At 46.6% G+C, this 20,056-nt stretch overlaps 1 protein-coding gene across 1 annotated transcript in view; it reads left to right on the top strand.

Moving 5' to 3' along the window:
• COL9A3 (collagen type IX alpha 3 chain) overlaps positions 1–20,056 on the top strand; it is a 36,773-nt gene that overhangs the window by 15,542 nt on the left and 1,175 nt on the right. Inside the window, exons 10-26 of the mRNA XM_075572610.1 lie at positions 300–353; positions 4,669–4,722; positions 6,267–6,320; positions 7,061–7,114; positions 7,733–7,786; positions 8,297–8,341; positions 8,710–8,763; positions 9,735–9,788; positions 10,353–10,406; positions 10,658–10,729; positions 12,020–12,055; positions 12,657–12,701; positions 13,304–13,336; positions 14,275–14,421; positions 16,532–16,586; positions 18,327–18,509; positions 19,723–19,800. Of these exons, the coding sequence (XP_075428725.1) occupies positions 300–353; positions 4,669–4,722; positions 6,267–6,320; positions 7,061–7,114; positions 7,733–7,786; positions 8,297–8,341; positions 8,710–8,763; positions 9,735–9,788; positions 10,353–10,406; positions 10,658–10,729; positions 12,020–12,055; positions 12,657–12,701; positions 13,304–13,336; positions 14,275–14,421; positions 16,532–16,586; positions 18,327–18,509; positions 19,723–19,800 (1,126 nt within the window). The remainder of the gene's footprint in view (positions 1–299; positions 354–4,668; positions 4,723–6,266; positions 6,321–7,060; positions 7,115–7,732; positions 7,787–8,296; positions 8,342–8,709; positions 8,764–9,734; positions 9,789–10,352; positions 10,407–10,657; positions 10,730–12,019; positions 12,056–12,656; positions 12,702–13,303; positions 13,337–14,274; positions 14,422–16,531; positions 16,587–18,326; positions 18,510–19,722; positions 19,801–20,056) is intronic.

Consider the following 20,056-nt stretch of genomic DNA (forward strand, 5'->3'; position numbering starts at 1 on the left):
TATACATGCACACATGCGCGTGCACACACGCTTACAAATACACATGTATTTCTATATCCATTACATATGTACAGTACATAGTGTGTGTGTATTATATCTATTGACACACCTGTTTTTCTATGTGTATGTGTAAGTACAGTCAGATACACATGTAAAGCCGGTGACATATGAACAGTCGGAGCGATCACAGCTGATCTCGGGAGCAGTTTCTTGTGCTGCCCGTCCCACTTGCTGAGTTTCCTTATTTCTGGGGGTCTGTGGGTGGATTGGGGGATTTATCTGCCGTTTCTTGGTTTCAGGGAGCAACTGGATTCCGGGGCCCCCCAGGACCTCCAGGACCCCCCGGGAAAGTTGTACGTATGCGCTCATGGCATGTTCACCTTCCTCTTCCAGTCTCGCTGCGTTCTCTCCCGCGACCGCGCTCCGCCAGAGCAGCCAATAACAGAGATTGTGTCCAACAGACAATGAGAGCAGGATAGCGAGCCTGTGTACATAGCGTTGAGTTGCACTCACTCTCAGTCCCTCCTAGTGTCAGCACATGGAACTGCGCAATGTGTGAGTATATACAGGGCATACAATATTGCAGCACAGAGGGTGTGAGCCTGTCCCTGGTCACTCATACACACTGGCAATACCAGGTCAGACCAAATGTTGCCTCCAGACCGTGACCAGCACCGGAATTTACTGGCACAATACAGAACAGGGGCATCTATTAGCCAAGTTACCCCCTGTTACTCACCCCCTGCTCCGAGCATGTGGGGGTATCATGAGAGTGAAAGCGCGGAAGCCGCACATGTCCATCCTGCTAATAACCCTTTATGGACCTACCATCCATGATTATTTCTTATCTAATTAACCCGTTGTGACTACAGTATTTGCAGTCGCAGTACTCAGTGGTAATGAGCGTGACTGAAAGTAATGGTTTGTATGCTGCCCTGATCATATCACTGGGTGACCCCAGCCTAGAATAATGGGACTTGGTGAATAGTTAGTTACAGTCCTTCTTCTAGAACATTCCTGATTCTACTCCACAGCTACAGCGCACTCCTGCTCTCCGAAAAAGGACTATACGCCCGAGGTTTTATAGAAGTAGAAGCGGTAGCACAATTCCAAAGTGCGGGGAAACAGCCTCAGGGGAGGAGAATCCTGCGTGTGCGCACAACACAACACAACACAACACAGACACACAATTCCAAAGTGCGGGGAAACAGCCTCAGGGGAGGAGAATCCTGCGTGTGCGCACAACACAACACAACACAACACAGACACACAATTCCAAAGTGCGGGGAAACAGCCTCAGGGGAGGAGAATCCTGCGTGTGCGCACAACACAACACAACACAACACAGACACACAATTCCAAAGTGCGGGGAAACAGCCTCAGGGGAGGAGAATCCTGTGTGCGCACAACACGGACACACAATTCCAAAGTGCGGGGAAACAGCCTCAGGGGAGGAGAATCCTGCGTGCGCACAACACAACACAGACACACAATTCCAAAGTGCGGGGAAACAGCCTCGGGAGGAGAATCCTTTGTGTGCGCACAACACAACACAGACACACAATTCCAAAGTGCGGGGAAACAGCCTCAGGGGAGGAGAATCCTGCGTGTGCGCACAACACAACACGGACACACAATTCCAAAGTGCGGGGAAACAGCCTCAGGGGAGGAGAATCCTGCGTGTGCGCACAACACAACACGGACACACAATTCCAAAGTGCGGGAAAACAGCCTCAGGGGAGGAGAATCCTGCGTGTGCGCACAACACAACACGGACACACAATTCCAAAGTGCGGGGAAACAGCCTCAGGGGAGGAGAATCCTGCGTGTGCGCACAACACAACACGGACACACAATTCCAAAGTGCGGGAAAACAGCCTCAGGGGAGGAGAATCCTGCGTGTGCGCACAACACAACACAACACAGACAAACCATTCCAAAGTGCGGGGAAACAGCCTCAGGGGAGGAGAATCCTGCGTGTGCGCACAACACAACACGGACACACAATTCCAAAGTGCGGGGAAACAGCCTCAGGGGAGGAGAATCCTGCGTGTGCACACAACACAACACGGACACACAATTCCAAAGTGCGGGAAAACAGCCTCAGGGGAGGAGAATCCTGCGTGTGCGCACAACACAACACAGACAAACCATTCCAAAGTGCGGGGAAACAGCCTCAGGGGAGGAGAATCCTGCGTGTGCGCACAACACAACACAACACAGACAAACCATTCCAAAGTGCGGGGAAACAGCCTCAGGGGAGGAGAATCCTGCGTGTGCACACAACACAACACGGACACACAATTCCAAAGTGCGGGGAAACAGCCTCAGGGGAGGAGAATCCTGCGTGTGCACACAACACAACACAACAAAGACAAACCATTCCAAAGTGCGGGGAAACAGCCTCAGGGGAGGAGAATCCTGCGTGTGCGCACAACACAACACGGACACACAATTCCAAAGTGCGGGAAAACAGCCTCAGGGGAGGAGAATCCTGTGTGTGCGCACAACACAGACACACAATTCCTTCCCAGTGCCGGGAGAGATACAAAGTATCACGTTCATAATGAAGTTCCCCAGTTAATGTGACAGCCAAGAACAGTTGAATGACAACGTTTCAGGTCCCGTACGGACCGGTCCTTTCCTCACCTGCATCGTTGCGATTCCGCTGTTCTTGGCTGTCACATTGACTGGGGAACCTCATTACGAACGTGATACTTTGTATCTCTCCCTTGCAGGAGACCGGCACTTGGAAGGAATGATAGAACTAGAAGCCATCACATCTCAGGGGCCTGTGTCAGTCACAAGTTCATGTGTGTAAGTCGCACAGGCAGAGTGATGTCATCACCGTTACCAAGGCAACCGGATAAGCAAAGTCCGTATTGTGACGTGACCTATATCGTGACTGTGCTCTGTGGGGTTACTGAAAGGAAGATTCCTGGAACGCCCATTAAAATCCGGCTGTCTGTTACCTCGTGTAAAAATAAGAACTCTGCACGGGATAAAAGCGCCTTTAGTAACAGGGAAACCATGTTTAATACCCAATCCGGCCTATATCATACTCTGTAACACTTTCTCTGCCAGGCGGGCCTGCACGCAGTGTAGCGATCGCCTTAAAGGTGCAGATTCCAACTGCAGGAGTATTTTTCAATGGTAATTTCTTCCCCATTCTGCATTGCGCTTTCACCTCTCTCGTTTTTCCTGCGCACAGATTATTATGTGCATTTTATTCCTAAGTAATCATCGCAACGTCTACATTACAACCTCTCTCCGTTAGTTAGTGACAAAATGTACCTTCAAATTGGCCTTCCCTTGTACAGACACTGTGTAGGATACTTGGGAAGCTGCTCTGTGCCGCCTGTTGGAATGTAGCAATGAGAATACACGGTGCGAGTTGCCGTGTGAATAGTACACAGGGTTTGGGCCTTTTGAAATAAACTAGAAAGCAGCCAGACAAAAAATATATCCACCGTCGGACATCACGTTGATCTCACTTACACGTTTATTTGTAAAGCGCCGACATATACCGCAGCGCAGAAAGTGAATGCTAAACATTGAAGTCCATGTTTAAAAGCAGTGCTATGTACCAGGAGACCCCTTCTGCCCCATTCACTGGAAGGGGCTACGAGGTGTCCCGTGGCATAGCACTGCTTAGTAAACATGGCAGATCTGCTGCCGTGTTGCTCATACAAACAGGTCACACTGCAGTTTCTCTGCTCATGCTGGATGGAGGAACTTCAATGGCGGTTCCCTAACCTGCAGTGTAACACACACACACACGTTCTCTCTCTTCCCTCTCTCTCTCTCCCCCTCTCCCTCTCTCCCCCCTCTCTCTCTCCCCCCTCTCTCTCTCCCCCCTTCTCTCTCTCTCTCCCCCCTCTCTCTCTCCCTTCTCTCTCTCTCTCCCCCCCCCCTTCTCTCTCTCTCTCTCCGCCCCCTCTCTCTCTCTCTCACTCTCTCTCTCTCTCTCTCTCTCTCTCTCTCTCTCTCTCTCTCCCCCTCTCTCCCGCTCTCTCCCTCCCGATGACCTCAGAGGTCAGTCCAATCTGATATGAAAGTGGTTTAAACCATGGCACAGAAATATCCACAATGACCAGGCATTAAAGACTGCGTAGAAGAACGCACGGAAATGTCTCCATGGTGAGATAAGTATGGGATTGTAATGGATACAATAATGATCAGAAGACACTCACAGTGCGTGCGAGCAGAGAATGACTTGTCCTCCTCTCCTACGCGTTTCGCTAGAACACAGTTAGCTTCTTCAGGGATGTGAGGTGTCTTTATTATAAGCTGTGCAGAACCAGGTGCACTGACCCGGGCCGTACAGGCGCACTGACGCAGGGCATGCAGGCGCACTGACCCGGGTCGTACAGGTGCACTGACCCGGGCCGTACAGGCGCACTGACGCAGGGCATGCAGGCGCACTGACCCGGGTCGTACAGGTGCACTGACCCGGGCCGTACAGGCGCACTGACGCAGGGCATGCAGGCGCACTGACCCGGGCCGTACAGGTGCACTGACCCGGGCCGTACAGGCGCACTGACCCAGGGCATTCAGGCACACTGAGCCGGGCCACGCAGGCGGCGCACTGAGCCGGGCCACGCAGGCGGCGCACTGAGCCGGGCCACGCAGGCGCACTGACCCTGGGAAATCACTCTGTCATTTCAGGGGGACCAAGGAGTGAGGGGACCTCAGGGCTACCAAGGACCAAAGGGTGACTCGGTAAGTGACACACCCTTTCCCAAGAAGTCGCCATTTTAACCCTTTAGCTGGCGGAAGCTCCTGCCACAGAAGGCATTCACTTCTGGCAGTGAAGGGGTGCATGTAAGTACTTTGTCCCGGGCGCGTCTCTGCTGAATTCCGCCATTTCTAAGTAAAACCATTGCAGAGGTTTTAAGGAAGATTACGGCGTCCGCATTACCTGTGGGTCACGTTTAAAATGGCGTCCACCAATGGCCGTCAGTCTGACCGCTGCATTTCTGTGTACAGGCAGTCCTCGGTTATCCGACACAATGCGTTACTCAAAATGGCGTCGGATAGCGAAACGCTGTAATGCGAAACACGTTTCCCCATAGGAACACTGTTTAAATGAAAGGTTCCGTTCCTGAAGGCATTTTTAACACTAAAATACACCAAATATTTAATGCAGGCAATAAGATATGCAGCACACACAAATTATATAGTGTATATACTGTGTTATATATATAATATAACATAATATACAATATAATATATTATATAGTATAATATATACTGTATATATTATATACTCATAAACAACTTTGCAAAGCGCCGTAAGAGCGTTGGATAAGCCGTTTTGGCGTTGTAGAAATGAACGCAGGTATGCATTGCGCAGCGTTGGATAAGCCGTTTTGGCGTTGTAGAAATGAACGCAGGTATGCATTGCGCAGTGTTGGATAAGCCGTTTTGGCGTTGTAGAAATGAACGCAGGTATGCATTGCGCAGCGTTGGATAAGCCGTTTTGGCGTTGTAGAAATGAACGCAGGTATGCATTGCGCAGCGTTGGATAAGCCGTTTTGGCGTTGTAGAAATGAACGTAGGTATGCATTGCGCAGCGTTGGATAAGCCGTTTTGGCGTTGTAGAAATGAATGTAGGTATGCATTGCGCAGCGTTGGATAAGCCGTTTTGGCGTTGTAGAAATGAACGTAGGTATGCATTGCGCAGCGTTGGATAAGCCGTTTTGGCGTTGTAGAAATGAACGCAGGTATGCATTGCGCAGCGTTGGATAAGCCGTTTTGGCGTTGTAGAAATGAACGCAGGTATGCATTGCGCAGCGTTGGATAAGCCGTTTTGGCGTTGTAGAAATGAACGCAGGTATGCATTGCGCAGTGTTGGATAAGCCGTTTTGGCGTTGTAGAAATGAACGCAGGTATGCATTGCGCAGCGTTGGATAAGCCGTTTTGGCGTTGTAGAAATGAACGCAGGTATGCATTGCGCAGCGTTGGATAAGCCATTGGCTGTAAAACGAGGACTGCCTGTATTTATTACAGCGCATGAGACGTGCGCTGACCCGTCCTGTAGGGGAATGTTTACATTATTTAAATAATACAAAGAATGATTTAACGACCCAATTCATCACCTGTCTCAGTAGGAAGAACAAAATGAGCCCTCTGGGTTATTTAACGCAAATATACGTGTGTTATAAGTGCAGAGTATCCGCGGGGTATAACCACGAGGAGATGTGCGCTATATAAATCTCTCATGTTCCTGGGCTGGATAATCAGCTTATATTTATATTTTATAGGGCAAGGCTGGACCCAAAGGAATGTCGGGCGGTGCTGGACCCTTAGGGGAACCGGTAAGTGATCCACAGCTCTCCCATAAACCTCTCTGAGATGCAATGATCTGTGTAATGTGTATACTCGCTGCACGCACGGTACACTGGTACTCTGTGATACTCATTGCTCTCCGTATAATACACGTGTATATTGATATTCGTTGCATGCAGATGCACTCTGCTGTGTGTGTGTGTGTGTGTGTGTGTGTGTGTGTGTGTGTGTGTGTGTGTGATACAAGCACCCACTGCTGTTTGTGTGTTTGTGTTATAAGAACCAGCAGCTCTGTGTGTGTGATACAAGCACTCACTGCTGTGTGTGTGTGGGATGCAGGTGTGTGTGATGCAGGCTTGTGTGGGATGCAGGCGTGTTTGTGTGTGATGCAGGCGCACGCTTCTCTGTGTGTGTGAGATGTGTGTGTGATGAAGGAGCATGCTGGTGTGTGTGTGTGTATGTGATACGCAGGAGCACGTTGCCGTGTGTGTGTGTGTGAGATGCAGGCGTGTGCGTGTGTGTGCGTGTGTGTGTGTGTGTGTGTGTGATATGCAGGCGAGTGCTGCTGGTGTATGTATGTGTGTGTGTGATGCAGGTGAGTGCTGGTGTGTGTGTGTGTAATGCAGGCGTGCGCGCGCGTGTGTGTAATGCAGATGCGTACTGCCTGTAGTTCAGATACACACTAATTAGTAAATAAACGAGACATGGATACTCCTTACTGATATGCTCCCCCCCAATACTCATGGTCGCCCGTTTCCCCATGTTGCAGGGTATGCCCGGGCAAGATGGGCGTGACGGGACCTCCGGATTGGATGGTGAGAAGGTTTGTACTGCTGGGAGATGCTACTCATTGGGGGCTTGGGATAGGGGGCAGTTTGCAAAGAGGGGACAGGAACTGGGCTTGATATAGGCATAAATATATAAGTGATAACACTATGACCTACTTTGATTTTGAGAATGTTATTATCAATAGGGACCAACACAGATGGTACCAGGGATTGTACATTAAGGCTACGCTCATAGTGCCGGTGACGTCAGGCTGCGCTCGCTGGAAAAATCAAATTGAGATGGCTTCCAGCGATCGCGCACAAGTCGTCGCTCCGTCGCGTCGCGCTTACTATAAGCGCAGCCTAAGTAGTGGTCCTCTGACTCCCCTAGTACCATTACCCTTGTACCACTACCAACAGGAGGGGTGGGGCGGACGAATCCCTGGCACTTGTGGGAGCCAATCGGATTACTCCAGAGCCGGTAATGTCGAGATGTCGAGTTGAGATAAGGTGCTCGATCAGAGCACATTGGAGCATTTTGATTGGTGAATGCCTCGTGTATATTCAGAGTCCGGATACCCAGGAGTCTCACATTTTGTAGAACAAGTGATGAGGGTTATTCTAACATACCAATAATAATGCCGATGTATTATAAAGCTGCCGCTCTCCCGCAGGGTGACGCTGGCAGAATGGGAGTTCCAGGTGAGAAGGGACCCAATGGCCTTCCTGTGAGTATTCCTTTCCGATGTCCGACAAGGCACAATTATTCCACTGGTGACAGCTTCCTCTCTTTACACCATTATTCGCTTTGGTAAAAGGAGACGCGTCTGTCACAAAGATATTTTGGGGGGCGAGGGGGCTTTGTTTTTGCCAGAAATATAAAGTAGAGAAAAGGAGCACGTTTTTGCAGAAATACTGAAAATCGCGACATTTCTTGGTGACCGGTGAATTGACGCGTTGCCGAAATGTTTTGCCAAGTCGTTGAATTTCTTAAAACTTTCGGTTTTCGGGAACCAAGTTGGGGCACCTGTACAAGTCTGCAATGTACCGTTAGATGTGAGAAACGGTAATGAGGACAGGCAGTGGGGGGTCTTTCATGGAGAATGCTGGGGTCTCATTTTAGTGAAGGTTAAATAGCTGCAGGTCTGACTGTTTGGGGTTCTGTTCCTGCATTGGTGTCACTGTGGGCCCTTTTGGGTGTCTCTTTACACTAACTCTCTAACCTTCTGTCCTTGTAGGGGTTGCCGGGTAAAGCTGGGGGGGTTGGAGAGAAAGGAATGCTGGTAAGTGACTGGTGGATGTATTTTGCAGTGATTGTGTGTTAGACGTGCACTCCCAGAGCCCTGACAAGCTGAATATTCACCATATTCCGGATGCAAAACACCGCATCAGGTGTTATTTTTCCTGCAGAGTCTGTTGCATATTTCCCCTGATTTTGCAGATTTCAGCCTATGGTAAATAACCTCAGTGATGCTGGCAACTTTTAGCACTTTATTTTTGAATAGCATAAAGTGGTACTGAGTATTGCGGACTGTTACCACCACGCTGGTCACTGAGTGGCACGGGTTCACACGTCAGTGTAATGTCATCGGATGGGTGTGTTTGCACAGTGAGTGCAGGCTGCAGTAACTGAGTGTGCTTCCTCTTCCAGGGCACCCCCGGAGAGCTGGGAGAAGCAGGACCCTCTGGAGAGCCAGGTATCCCCGTATGTATCCCCCCAACACACGTCTGCTAGACTGTGCACGGCTCACTCAGTGAAAGGGTTAAAATCCTTCTTGAATGAAGTTTTCTTGTGTGTAAGGGACAGAAATGCAGTGTTTGAACTGGCCTGGAAAGCAGTGGTACTGTGCTTCGGGCCAGATACTTGAAGCCCATTAACCACTAATGTGTTGCAAATCTGTGCGATTCCTCCTGGCAGGTAAGGGGTTATACCGGTGGCAAAGACCGCATGGACTTATTTTGTTAAAATGTAAGTTCGTTATAGAATGATCATAAAAGAGAATACATTTAGAAATGTCTTACAGTGCAAGACACTCAACCTAAAAAAAATCTACACATGCACCTACTGTACACACATACACACACACACACACACATACACTGTACACACACACATACACTGTACACACACACATACACTGTACACACACACATACACTGTACACACACACATACTGTACACACACACACACACTGTACACACACACACACACACACACACACACATACTGTACACACATACTGTACACACGCATATACACATACTCACATACACATACATACAGATACATACATACAGATACACACATACATACAGATACACACATACATACAGATAGATATACACACACACGTGTGTGTGTGTGTGTGTATGTATGTATATATATATATATACACACACACACCAATAATAATAAAAAGTGGAATTCCCCAACTTCTGAAGCTCAGACCAACAACAAGGAAAGTCCAGTGCTGGAGATTGCTTTTTGCTGTTGGTTAGAATTTGGTCAAAGTCCGTTGTCCAGCATGCCATGGATACCCTTTCTGGTCAGTCCTAATAGAGTATCCTAATACTTTGCCTTGTAACTAAATATCAGGACGTGCCTCTCTGTTTAAGAACCACTGGAGAAATGTCCCTTCCGGCTGTGAGTCTCATGCAGTGTCTATCTTTTGCAGGGTGAAGCTGGGCCTCCAGGAGACAGAGGGGAGGCTGGGCCCAGAGGATCAGCTGTAAGTTAGAACGGATCACGTAGACACCGCATACAAACCCAGCATATCTGTATCCCTTCACATCTCCAGGCAGGGGAGTTAACATGAGAACACCACCAGTCTCCATCCAACATGCCCAGACTCCTTAGTCTTCCCTTTAACGATTGCGTCAAGTCTTTTAAAGTTGTATATCCCCGACGCCGGTTTCTTAGGCAGAGGAGATTACTTCAGCTCAGACCAAGAGGTTTATTTGAGGCTAAAGATAAGAAAAAGGACAGCAAGGAACAAATGAATTGATACATTGCAGTATCGTAGTGATGAGGGTGCGAACTGCAGCGTACTTATGATACAATCATATGCTACATCTATAATACTAGTCCTGTGGTCGGAAGGGCAGATCCGATAGCCTGTATGTCCCTTCTGTGCATCACGATGTCACCATTATGGGGGAGAGACAAATGCAATAGCCCATAAGTCGCTCCTTTCTCGGTGTCGGTATGTTCCCCTCTCTCTGGCTCTGTACAGAGCATTACACATTGCACAGCACAGTGCCATGGCAGCTTATCTTGACCTTTCTGTCCCCAGGGTGGCATCGGGCTGCAGGGACCTATCGGCGGTCCCGGGGTGCGAGGCTTTCAGGTCGGTATTTCATATTCTTTTCACAGTATTTAAATATGAGGCCATCTCCCAATCCCAACTCCAACCCATGTCACTGTCTGTGTGCAAGAACGTAATGTACTGTTCCATGTGGAGGGAGTCTGCTCGAATGGGGGCCTTTAATTATGTTGAGCGGGTAAAGGTTGTGTTCTAAGAGCAACTGTGACTTTGTATATTTCCAAATGCTATTGGCAATCAGATGTTCCATTCGTTTCCTGTTTTCTTCTTCTTAGGGGGGAAAAGGCAGCGTCGGTGACTCTGGGTTAGCAGGTCCAACTGGAATTCGTGGTGGATTTGGAGAACGGGTAAGAGATGGGATATAAAACGGCTCAACAGCACGAGTGACCACTGCAGAATTAGCCGTCTTTAATAGTCTTCAAACTCACTGTATGGACCAGTTAAAAACCCAGGACTGATGGATTGCTCAAGCCGTAGTTAAAAACTTAAACAATTTGTTAATTGATAGAGACCACACATTTCCAGCCCTAGTAATCTCTCACTCGCGCTCTCTCTCGTGCGCTCTCTTTCACCCTCTCTTTTTCCCACCCTCTCTCTCTTCCCCCCTCTCTCTCTCTCCACCCTCTCTATCTCTCCCCTCTCTCCCCCTCTCTCTCCCCCGCCCCTCTCTCTCTCCCCCCTTTCTATATCTTCCCCTCCCCCTTTCTCTCTCTCTCCCCCCTCTCTATATCTCCCCCTCCCCCTCTCTCTCTCTTCCCGCCCCCCTCTCTCTCTCTTCCCCCACCCCCTCTCACTCTCGCTCTCTCTATCTCCCACCTCTTCCCAATGTCCTTTCCCCCTCATACTGTAGTTCCCTAATGAACCGAATGGATAATTAACTCTGACTTTTGGGGAATATGTCTAACCTGCAAATGACACACGTTTAGTGGGAGTGCCTGGGCTAAACCTTCAATACACTTTACAATCGCACTCAGAACATATAATAATGACATTTGTTACATACATAAAAGTGCTGACAATTTCTGCTGAAAGGTTTTGCACTGGTTATTTCTGATTGCTCCACATTACAAATATGGCTCTCTAGAAAAGGTATTTCTGTGTATGATAAACCTAGAACGGTATGCTCAGGATTGTAACATACACCAATGTTCAGTGGAGTGTCAGAGAGGCTTGCAGTGTCTTTATTGTAGAATATGTTTTGGGGTTGCGGGAGCAAGATCTTGTGCCTGCTTCCCCACCCTCTGGAAATGACCGTTCTTGCACTTCTAACGCTGTCAGTTTAGGTTATGGTACAAGTTTTCCAATTACATGTGTTGGTCGCTGTACTGAATATAAGGGCAAAGCTTGGCTGGGAACGGCACAGCTACATCCGTGAGGCCAGATTCCAGGGCACACGCTATAGAACCCAGCAGTACTGGGCCAGTATCACAGCGGGAATTCTCCTTACACTTCTTGTACACAACCCAAGCACCTTCAAAGAGGCCTATAATCCCACAATTAATTCTTCAATTACACATCAATTAGAGGACTCCTTTTGACTGCCCCTGACAGAGAGGCAGAGTCTGGCTGCTGTAGGAATTTGTTGCAGGATTTTAACTATTCGATGGCTTTTCGCTCTTGTCTTCCCTCTCACCCAGGGTCCTGTCGGAGTTGCTGGTCCGAAAGGCAACCAGGTGAGCGCTCAGAATGTGTGTTCCATCTTCTGCAGAGGATGTATCAAGCGAGCAAAGGACAAATGTTGCCCCACTAATAATAAAACCTCCATCCTTCTGTAGCACAATCTTACTAGTGCAATGCAACTAGGGTACAAGATACAAGGACAGCGGTTAACCCCATCCCGCTTGACTGACAGAGACCTGACCGGTTCCCAATAGAGGAGGATGGACGGTGCAGGCGATGAGCTTCAATTCCCTCAATGTTCCCTCCGTGGTCTATGTTGATATGATTTGAAATGATTGTAATCATTGCATCATGACCATGAGCCTGTTCACCCTTTCGCTGCGGCGGGGAGCCCGGTAGCACAATGCTTTGCAGGATTATACTCCACCTGTAGGCAGATACTTGGGGAGAACATCAAAATATTTGCTCTACCTTGGCTGACATTTGGGACTGTTCGTTAACATAGAAAGTTTTTTGAAGGCTAAATGGGAAAAAAACAAACCTGTCTGCTTGGGCAGTTCCATTTCTTGAGCATTTTTGTCCCCTTGTTGGTGATAGCACCCACCTTTTGCAATTCATTGCTCCGAGTGATCACACGTCATGTATTATTTTCAGGGTCTTGCTGGATCTGATGGACTTCCTGGAGATAAAGGAGACCTGGTACGTGAGCACGCAGTCAAGGAATCGCCTAGGAATAACCGCACAGATCAGAGGATCCAGTGTCGTTTGTAGCAGTGATAGTATTGTGACACTCTTCTACAAACAGCTGTATTAGTATATAATGTATACTGTATACTGTATAGTGTGTGCATAATATAGTATACATTGTGTATACTACAATGCATATTAAACATTGTACACAGGGGTGAACCTGTTGCCGTCCTTGCACCCCGAGTGGCTACTCCCAAATCTCTCTGGTAAACCTTCAAAATGTTATATCTTGGCTTTTAATTCTATTATATTTTATTTTCCTGTGGCCTAGTTTTAGTCTCCAAAAAATGGGACATTGGAGAAAACCCTGAAACGCAGCAACTTGCAGATCCCCATCAGACATGAGCAAATGTAGCAGAATAATGTGTGTTCCTGTTCAGAGGAGAGCATGAGAGATCAGACAGTGGTGGCACGAGTGTATTGAAGGAGACGGGGGGCCATCGCCGACTTGCTCCTTATTGGGGTCTCGCTCCTGCACTCTGGTCTGTTTTGTATGTAGAAACTATTACCTTCTCTCCAAATCACGATATCCCTTTTTTTTTCTCTTGTAGGGACCGTATGGCCCAGTAGGACAGAAAGGAGAGGTAAGAGTTGAACATCTCTGATATATTTTTTCTGATCTGGGTAAGAATACAATTTTTGCTTTTCCCTTCTGCAAATTGTTTGCAATGTATGGGAGAGAGCACGGCATATCATTCCTTAACATTTTCTTTCCGTTGGATAGACGCATTACAATGCATGTTACACAGCTGTGCACTACAGCTGCAAACTGCACATAGAGCACAAATCTAGCTTAAATGTAAAATTAAATTCACAATGTCTCCTCACTCCATTATACAGTTATTATAGAGCAGAGGTGGGAAACTCTAGTCATCAAGGGCCACCACCAGGTCAGGTCAGGATATATCTGCTTCAGCTCAGTCTTCAACTGCATCACCTGCGCTGAAGCAGGGATATCCTTAACATGACATTATTATAGTGGGTTATTGGCATGGCCTAAATGGAATTAAAGAGCGAGGTTGGAAGAGGCAGTGAGCTTTGACCAAATGACATACTAAAAATCTAAATGACTTGAAACCTGTTTTGAAAGCCAAAAATAAATCAAATCATAGCAATTACGCTTGTTTTCCCTACGAACTTACTTTAGTGACTTATTGATTGGTATATGTGACTTGGTCAAATCCTAAGGACCAACTTATTGATATTTCCAAAATCCATATCACACTGTGAATGACATCTCAGTCATGGCAGGAGGTGCATTGTCCTCACCTACCGTGCTGTTACTGCAAGTGTGTAATGTAACTGCACTTTCTGTTCATGATTTAGCCACCTATGTGTTAAGCTTACTGTATAGTCTCATGACTTTTTACATCGCACACACAGTTCTGCATTCTTGCATCAGATGTTCTAGACAACATTTTCCGTGCCTGGAAGCAGAATAATGTGCTACTTCCTGGTTTTACAAATCTCCTATGTGCACACATCATTGTGTAGCTTTTTCTTCTCTCCTTCTTCCTATTAGCCAGGAGTAAGAGGCGAGTTGGGCCCTAAAGGCGCTGGTGGCCCCAACGGCACGTACGGCGTTCCAGGAGTCCCAGGCCCATCGGGGACAATGGGATTCCAAGGGGAACAGGGAGTTCCAGGGATCACTGGGAAAACTGGGGTTCCTGTGAGTATTATTTAGAAAATGTGTTTTATAATATGTTGCTGGTTATGTTTGCAGCTTTTTACAGCATCAGTATCCGCAAAACCGGGATCATATAAACAAGCCTAAAAATAAACATTATTCAATATGCTGTTGAGTCATCTTCCCTCTTGCAGGAGAAGATTTAGGGGGTAATTCTATAGCCATCGAAGCAGCAGTTCTGGCCATTTTCGGCTAAAATTCCCCATTGAGGTCAATGGGGATTTTTCGATAGAAAACAAACCAAGCAGCCGTTTCGGTGGATATAGAATAAGGCCCTTGAACTCCATTCATTTGAATGGGGTTTCAACTTTCTCAAACGATGGGAAGACCTTTTCACAGCATATTTAATAAAGGGCATAAGGCAGGGGAGCACTATAATTTTGGCTGGTGAACCAGTTCAAGAGCTTTTGGTAAGCTTTGCGGGCCTCACACTTGATATAGGTCCTCACCAGCTTCTTCTCCCCACGTGCTCCCCTCACCCGCTTCTTCTCCCCACGTGCTCCCCTCACCAGCTTCTTCTCCCCACGTGCTCCCCTCACCCGCTTCTTCTCCCCACGTGCTCCCCTCCTCACCAGCTTCTTCTCCCCACGTGCTCCCCTCCTCACCAGCTTCTCCCCACGTGCTCCCCTTCTCCCCACGTGCTCCCCTCCTCACCAGCTTCTTCTCCCCACATCGCCCCCTCCTCTCCAACTTCTCCCCTACATGCCCCCTTTTTCTCTCGCCCACTCACACTCCTGTTCACTCTCTCCCCTTTTCTCACTATCCCTCCCATCCTTTCTTACTCTTCCCCCCCACCCCATCTCTTTCTTCTCCCAATGTCTCCCCTTTCCAACTCCCTTCTGCGTTAGGGCCATTTGGGTGGGCTGCCACAAGGTGAAGCCCTGCACCACTGGAAGGGCCCGGAAAGGGGGTGCGAAGAGGGCCAGATAGAATTTGGTAGGCCGTATTTTACCCAACCAGGCTTGAGGTCTGTATTGGGAGAGACAGAGTACATACATTTTGGGACTTAAGAGCTGAAAGCCACATCACCCCCAGAACCTATGTGAATTTAATGTTCGTATCCACGCAGGCCACTGCTTTTATTAAAAGTCACTGGGGTTAAATCCCAATTGAAATGCTTCAAATTAGAGAAACTCATTCTGCATTTAAAGGTGTTGGCCTTTCAGCCTCCAACTTTAAAGATCATATACATAATAAAAAGCAATACAAAGGAATGTATTTTTATATGAAGTAAACATATTGCCATAATAATATAAAACTATTAACAATACTTAAAATATTTTAAATACCATTTTCTTTATTATTGTAAATTCCGTGGTCCATGTAATTTTTTTTTTTATAGAAAAATCTGTTTCAGGAAAAAATAAGTTATTTATGTAACCAATACTATAAGTGCAGGTTAGTCTGCTTGTGCCAAACACGGGCGGCACATTCAGTAAGAGTACAGGAGGGCAGCATACTACAGAGAAAGAAGTGCTAGAAGGGTTTTGTTTTTTTAAACTGGAGGGAGGGAGGCTCAGGGGAAATGTAAGTACTTCTTCATGGAAAGGGTGGTGGATTCATGAACCAGCCACTCAGCAGAGGTGGTACAGGCTAATAGAGTAAGGGAGTGTGTGGGAGAGACACAAGGCTATCCTAAATATGAGAGAAACCAAAGGATTTAATAGGGTCTGAGATTTCACAATGGATCGGTTGACTGGGTCAGCCAAATGTGCCGTTAATTGCCGGCTGTTTCACGGAGGTACCTTCATGCTACTCACATGATAATGGTGGTGTTTAATACGGACCTAATTATTTAATGAGACAGTACTTTACATCCTGGACCGCTGACCATAAATTTGAATGTGACAAAAAAACTGATTAGTATTTCCTGGATAAACAGCATCCTCACCCCGAGTATTTGATCTTTTCATCGTTTTTCGTTTCCTCCATTTGTAACGGACATAGTTGGTGGTATAAATACCATAACGTACAGTATATACAATGTATCCAAGTAGAGATATTAAACGGACATATATTTCTCTTCACATCCACAAAGGAGTTGGTTTAAGGGAACGAGTTCTGAAACCACGTGTGTATGTTTTTGTTTTAGGGCAAATTGGCGAGTGAGCAGCACATCAGGGAGCTGTGCGGGGGAATGATCAGTGGTAAGTTTAAAGGGTTTTTGCATTGGAAGCTTCATAAGTCCCTATGTTAAATATTTATCATTGTTTTTTTCATAGATGTGTCTGCAGCAAAGTGTGAGACAAAATACAATAATATAGTATATTATAATAGCAGGTAAAGGAATTTAGTTGCTTGGGATAGACAAGAAGGTATCATAAATCTGAAAGTAACCCAAGCATCGAACTGGTTCAGATGTTTCACATTAAATAGGAAACTGGGTAATTTAGGTGGGCTAAGTGCTTCTTATTTGCTGTCAAATTCTGTTACAATAAACTACCACTATATTACCAAGTTTAAATATACGGTTACAATAACTAGGTCCTTGTTGCAACTTGGTGAACATCTAAAAGGACAATTGATCGTCGGTCTTCTACTAGAATCCTCTTGGCACTATTTTTCTGAGCAATCTGCAACCACACAGGAATAAAGACGTCACACAAGGTCACTGAATGGAATTGTCCATTGCAAAAAGTGAACACCATTTCATGTTTATTCCTACCTATCAGGCAGATCCCAACATGTGTCTATCTCGGGGTCTAACTCCAACCCCCTGGATATCACCTGTGGGTGTCCCGCAAGGCTCTGTTCTTGGGCCCCTACTAGTCTCAGTGTTCATCAATGATCTTCCTACAGCTTGTAAGGGAGTCTCAATACACATGTATGCAGATGACTCAATCTTAAATGCACACAGCCATAGCCTCTCCGACCTCGAACACGCACTTCAGTCTGACTTTTTGAGACTCGAAAATTGGATTTCCCAAAACAAACTTTTTTAAAACACTGACAAGACTGTAACAATGGTATTTGGGACCAAGACTCCATTTTGAAAGCTTCCAGTGACTGAGCTCCAGATCAGAAGCAACGCTAACACCACCCGAACTCCTGTTACTAGTTTTTAAATACTTGGGCATATGGTTTGACTCCCACTTAACATTCGGGATGCACATTGATACCCTGACATCCAAAACCTATGCCAAACTAGGTGTACTTTACAGGAACAAATCCTCCCTAAGTCTGCTGGTCAGAAAGCGTATCGCACAGCAAATGCTAATGCCAATTATCGACTATGAGGACATAGTATACAGCTCGGTACCCCAAACCCACCGTAGCAAACTTGACACACTCTACAATTCTATATGCCGTTTTGTTCTCCAATGCAACTACAACACACATCACTGCGAAATGATCAAGGAACTAGATTGGTCATCATTTGAGTCTAGGCGCAAAGTTCATCTTTCCTGTCTTGCCTTCAAATACAAGGCAAGCTACCCATCTATCTGAACAAGCTCCTCACCCCTACCACATGCAGCACTTATCTGAGATCTGACTCCAAGACTGTTCATGGTCCCAAGGTTCAGCAAAGTTTCCGGCCGCTCCTCCTTCTCTTACCGTGCACCCCAAAACTGGAACAATCTACCGGAGACTCTTACAGCCGCTACCAGTTTAATTCTTTCAAAACTAAAGCTGTCTCACATTTTAATCTGGTCTGTAACTGTTACATACTGAACACGTATGATATATATTATCTGTAACATTGCATGCTATGTCTTGTATATAATGTATAACCTGTTCACTTATGTAACTATGTAATGTAACCATGTATTATTTGTTATCTTAACTCTATGCCCAGGACATACATGAAAACGAGCGGTAACTCTCACTGTATTGCTTCCTGGTAAAACATTTTTATAAATAAATAAAATGTTTTTTTTCTTCTCAAGATCAAATTGCACAACTGGCTGCTAACCTCAGGCGACCCCTGGCTCCAGGGTTAATTGGTCGCCCAGGCCCTGCAGGACCCCCGGGACCCTCTGGCGTTTCTGGAACTTTAGGACACCCTGGGGCTCGTGGCCCTCCAGGATACAGAGGGCCAACTGGGGAGCTGGGAGATCCTGGCTCAAGAGGTGAGGCTGGACTTCTGAGTGTCACTCCAAATGCATATCTGGGACCCCTCTAGTGCATTTCTGTACGCATGGGGCTAATCTTTGTGGAGAACAGACGGTGTGCACCCCCCATACAGGCAGAGCTGTCAGCCACCACTCTGCCCAGAGACATTGTGCTACACAAGGCTTTCTATGCGAGCAAAGCTGTGACTGACAGCTCTGTGGAGGGTGCATGCAGTGGTCCCTCCAGTGGCATGCCTGTGAACTCGTATTATATATATCCATACCTATGGTTGTGCAATATACCGGTATGATCGTAATACCGCGATGACAACATCTGACGGTATGTCGATGGAGATAAATTGTTAGTGCGGTATCACTATGGTGTTGAAGTGTGGGGGTGAGAGGAGCACCTTTGCAGTTGCTATGGAGTGTCTCACTGAGCTGCAGACAGACACGCTGCTCTCACTTCCTGCGGGCCCACTGCAGAGAGGGAGGGGGAGAAGCGTCTGACAGCTGTGTGGTCCGCATGTGCAGCATGAAAGATCACAACCCTTCCTCACTAGCTCTTAACCCCTTCACCCTCCCTCTGGGGTTCATACCCCCCCCCCCTGGGATTCTTAACCTCCCTTTACCCACCTTCTGCTCCCCCCCCCCAAGGACTATTAACCCTACCCCCCCTGGGACTTGACCTCATCCCTTCTTATTTCCTACCCTGGGTCCCTTCACACCTTCCTCCCTGGGACTCTTACATCCCTCTTCTTTTTCTATCTGTTAAAAATATATAAGTATTGTCAAAAAGTTTTATGCATTTTTAACATTTTATAAATGAAATGTGTTTTTAAATGGAGGGACTATCTAAGGACCCTGTATTCTAGTAAATCTAAAGAAAATGTATTTATTTTGAGAACACTCTATTTAAATTTACTAGAACATTTTTGGACTTTTAAAAAAAATCAAATATTTATCGATATAAATGTATTATTATCGTGGGAGTTTTTCTGTTATCTTCCAACCCGATCCATACGCCACTTGGAATAAAAATATTCTAAAGTTCTTAAAGGACTATTTTTACTCCATAGAAAAATATCTAGCACAACCTCTGGCAACTTTACAGCCACTAAAAATGCTGATCTGTCTGGCAACAGAGGGATTATGTTATGATGTATATGTGTTCTGCAGGAAAAATGTTGGATGGACCGACAGCTTCATAAAACCTTTCTTTATGTTCTAGGTGATCTGGGTTTCAAAGGAGACAAAGGAGGAATTGGAAGAGGTATTGATGGACCATTTGGTGACCAAGGAGAGCCAGGTATGTAATTTGTATAGAGGAGTAAAAGTTACAGAACAAAAACCAAGTTGAGCTGGTTCAGCGGGGCCGTCCTTCTCCCCCTCAATAGTCTCTCGGTCTGTGTCTCCCGATATCTCTTAACAAGAAGAGATGCAGTATTATGTATATACCCTTGGGAATGTGTTCTCCAGGTCACTCTACTACAGCATTACTTATTCAATATGCAAACTGCATACACATATATATTCAATATTACATATATAGTATTCCCTCCCAC

The sequence above is a fragment of the Ascaphus truei genome, chromosome 15, assembly GCF_040206685.1.
Source record: "Ascaphus truei isolate aAscTru1 chromosome 15, aAscTru1.hap1, whole genome shotgun sequence".
In the NCBI taxonomy this organism is placed as follows: domain Eukaryota; kingdom Metazoa; phylum Chordata; class Amphibia; order Anura; family Ascaphidae; genus Ascaphus; species Ascaphus truei.